The 2,576-nt window shown below is 45.8% G+C and overlaps 1 protein-coding gene across 1 annotated transcript; it reads left to right on the top strand.

Annotated features, from left to right (window-relative positions):
* The first annotated feature begins 246 nt into the window (after positions 1 to 246).
* On the top strand, positions 247 to 1,905 carry LOC131166172 (aspartic proteinase CDR1-like). The gene has a single exon (XM_058124488.1). It carries the CDS (start codon positions 300 to 302, stop codon positions 1,629 to 1,631), a length of 1,332 nt encoding a protein of 443 aa, XP_057980471.1. The 5' UTR covers positions 247 to 299; the 3' UTR covers positions 1,632 to 1,905.
* The last annotated feature ends 671 nt before the right edge of the window (positions 1,906 to 2,576 follow it).

Here is a 2,576-nt window from a genome sequence, read left to right as displayed (position 1 = left end):
GAATCTACTCATTTATCTTAATGAGTATAGATAATATATATTATTCATGAGTTAAGCAATGACTAACTCGTGAACTGTGCTAACGCAATACCGCCCGTGATAAGTAGTTAGGAGACTCTTTCTCGGTGATTACCCAATAAGAGACTGCCAAGTAAGCCCGTGTCATTACAGCCCTTGTGAAGCGTTTACCTTTTATTTTATTTGGCCCATCGCGAGGCTCACATATATGTGGGGGGAAGAGGATGGATGTGATCGAATCGTGCCCTTAGCTCTCACTTCATTTTAAAAATCAAAGAGACATGGCCATCACTTCAATCACCCAATCAATTCTACTTCTTGCCCTTGCACTGTCAATCATCTTCCCCACAGAAGCTCGCGACGTCGCCGGGACCCGCGGCTTTATCGCACCTCTCATCCACCGCGACTCACCGGAATCCCCCTTTTACGATTCTTCCCATTCTCATTTTTATCGTTTAGGCAAAACTATTCTGCGTTCCGTCTCCCGCGCCCAGCACTTAAACCCATCTGTAGTTGCTCCAGCGGCAGCCAAGGGCCGCCTCACCACCACCCAAATGACCAACAACGGTGGCGATTATCTCATGCGCGTGTCGGTTGGCACAGACGACCCCGCCGAGATATTCGCCGTCGCCGACACCAGCAGTGACCTCATCTGGATTCAGTGCTCGCCTTGTACCGACTGTTACCCGCAAAATGCACCTATGTTCAATCCCCATAATTCCTCTTCCTACCAACCCATTAATTGCGATTCCAGGGACTGCGAGTTCACCGTCGGCGGCACTTGTGGCAGCGACGGCGACTTTGCTTGCCGCTACTCCGTGTTTTGTAGCGTCGGGTTAGAAAATTCCTTCTCGCGCGGAGTACTCGCGAAGGAGAGCATCTTCTTGGGGTCCACAAAGATTCCCAATATAACAGTCGGCTGCGGTTTCAAGAACCATCTAATGTACGACGACGACAACGCGCAGGGCATGATGGGTCTCGGACGCGGCCCCGTCTCCCTCGTTTCCCAACTCCACGATCAGATCGACGGAAAATTCGCCTACTGCTTGGCCCTGAACGACTCCGGCACCGGCGAAAACAGCAGCAAAATCATCTTCGGCGACCAGGCGACGGTTTCCGGGCTCGGCGCTGTTTCTACCGCCTTGATCGCCGGCGAAATTAACTCCTCCTACTACGTAAATCTGGAAATGATCAGCGTCGGGAACCAAATGTTCGATTGTCACAATCTGGCTCTTCTGGACACTGCCTCCCGTTTGACGTTTCTGCCGCAGAATCTTCTGGACAAGCTGGAGGCCGCAGTGACTGCCGGAACTCCTAAACTTAAGCGCGTGGACGACCCGTATGGATTTTTCAGTCTTTGCTTCAACGTGAGCGGCGAAAGCGATCTTGCCGGAGCTCCGGAATTCACGATGCATTTCGCCGGAGCAAACGTGAAGCTAAGTTACAAAAATATGTTTGTCAAGGTTACGGACGCGACTGCGTGCCTTGCTTTGGGCTCTACTGATGGACCGAGCATCGTATATGGGAACTTGGCCCAAGCAAACTTCATGGTGGGCTTTAATCTTAAAAATGAAACCGTGGCCTTCAAGCCCACTGACTGCGCCCAAATGTGATTTGGTCCCAAAAAATGTGACCCAGCAATAGTACCATGCGTTGAAGGTGGATTTTGTCTTATTAAGGAAAAAAAAATGTCAAGATGGGTATGATGATGCGGTCATGGTCTTTAAACCGGGTTGGTCCAGTCGGTCGGACCGAGTTAGAGTAAGCTTGGTGCTTGATTCACCATGCATCTTTATGATTGGCTTCTCTGCTGGGTTACTCAATATGGACATAGTCCAGCTTCTATCATGTCTTTTTTTTTTAAAAAAAATCTTATTAAGTTTTAAATTTGAATCGTTTTCTTTCAATACTTGGTAAAAATTTAAGCTTAATTTCCATTATTTTGGTTATCCAACTTTATTATGCATCTTTACATATTATTAATATATCTTTACATCACACCAAACTAGATTGATTGGAATAAAATGAAGTGATAATATAATAATTTACAAGAAAGTCATGCATAAAAAATTTGCATTCTACCTTTCAACGTAGAATGGATTGATTGGCATTCTCATGTTAAGATTTGGAGAGAATAATTCTTTGCCCATGTCATGCAATAGATTTATAAAAATTTTCACTTACACATTCGTTATATATGATGATAATCAGGGTCGGCTCTTCACAATATGAGACCCTAGATGAATGATTTAATCAGGAGAGTTTTTTCCCGTTTTATTATAAAAAAGAAATAAAATATAAAATAACACTCTGATTGGGAAAAATTTTCCCAAAATAATGCTCACGTAATCTCGCAGCTTCATGTTGCGAGATTTAAATTGATGGCCACTCTGCCTTCGACGCGTGGCAAAGAGAGAAACAGGGGGCAGGTGACGCGTGGCGACGCTTGAAGAAATCTCGCAGCTCCAAGCTGCGAGATTTAATGAGGCATCGAACCGAAACGTGACGCGTGGCTGCGAGATTTAATGAGGCATCGAACTGGAACGTGACACGTGGCG

The sequence above is a fragment of the Malania oleifera genome, chromosome 10, assembly GCF_029873635.1.
Source record: "Malania oleifera isolate guangnan ecotype guangnan chromosome 10, ASM2987363v1, whole genome shotgun sequence".
In the NCBI taxonomy this organism is placed as follows: Eukaryota; Viridiplantae; Streptophyta; class Magnoliopsida; order Santalales; family Ximeniaceae; genus Malania; species Malania oleifera.
Note: the sequence above shows the minus strand (reverse complement) of the source record. Positions and strands in the feature narration are given on the sequence as shown.

What these genes read in the sequence shown, in the direction of transcription:
- LOC131166172 (XM_058124488.1), top strand. Translation starts at nt 300, where the DNA reads ATGGCCATCACTTCAATCACCCAATCAATTCTACTTCTTGCCCTTGCA.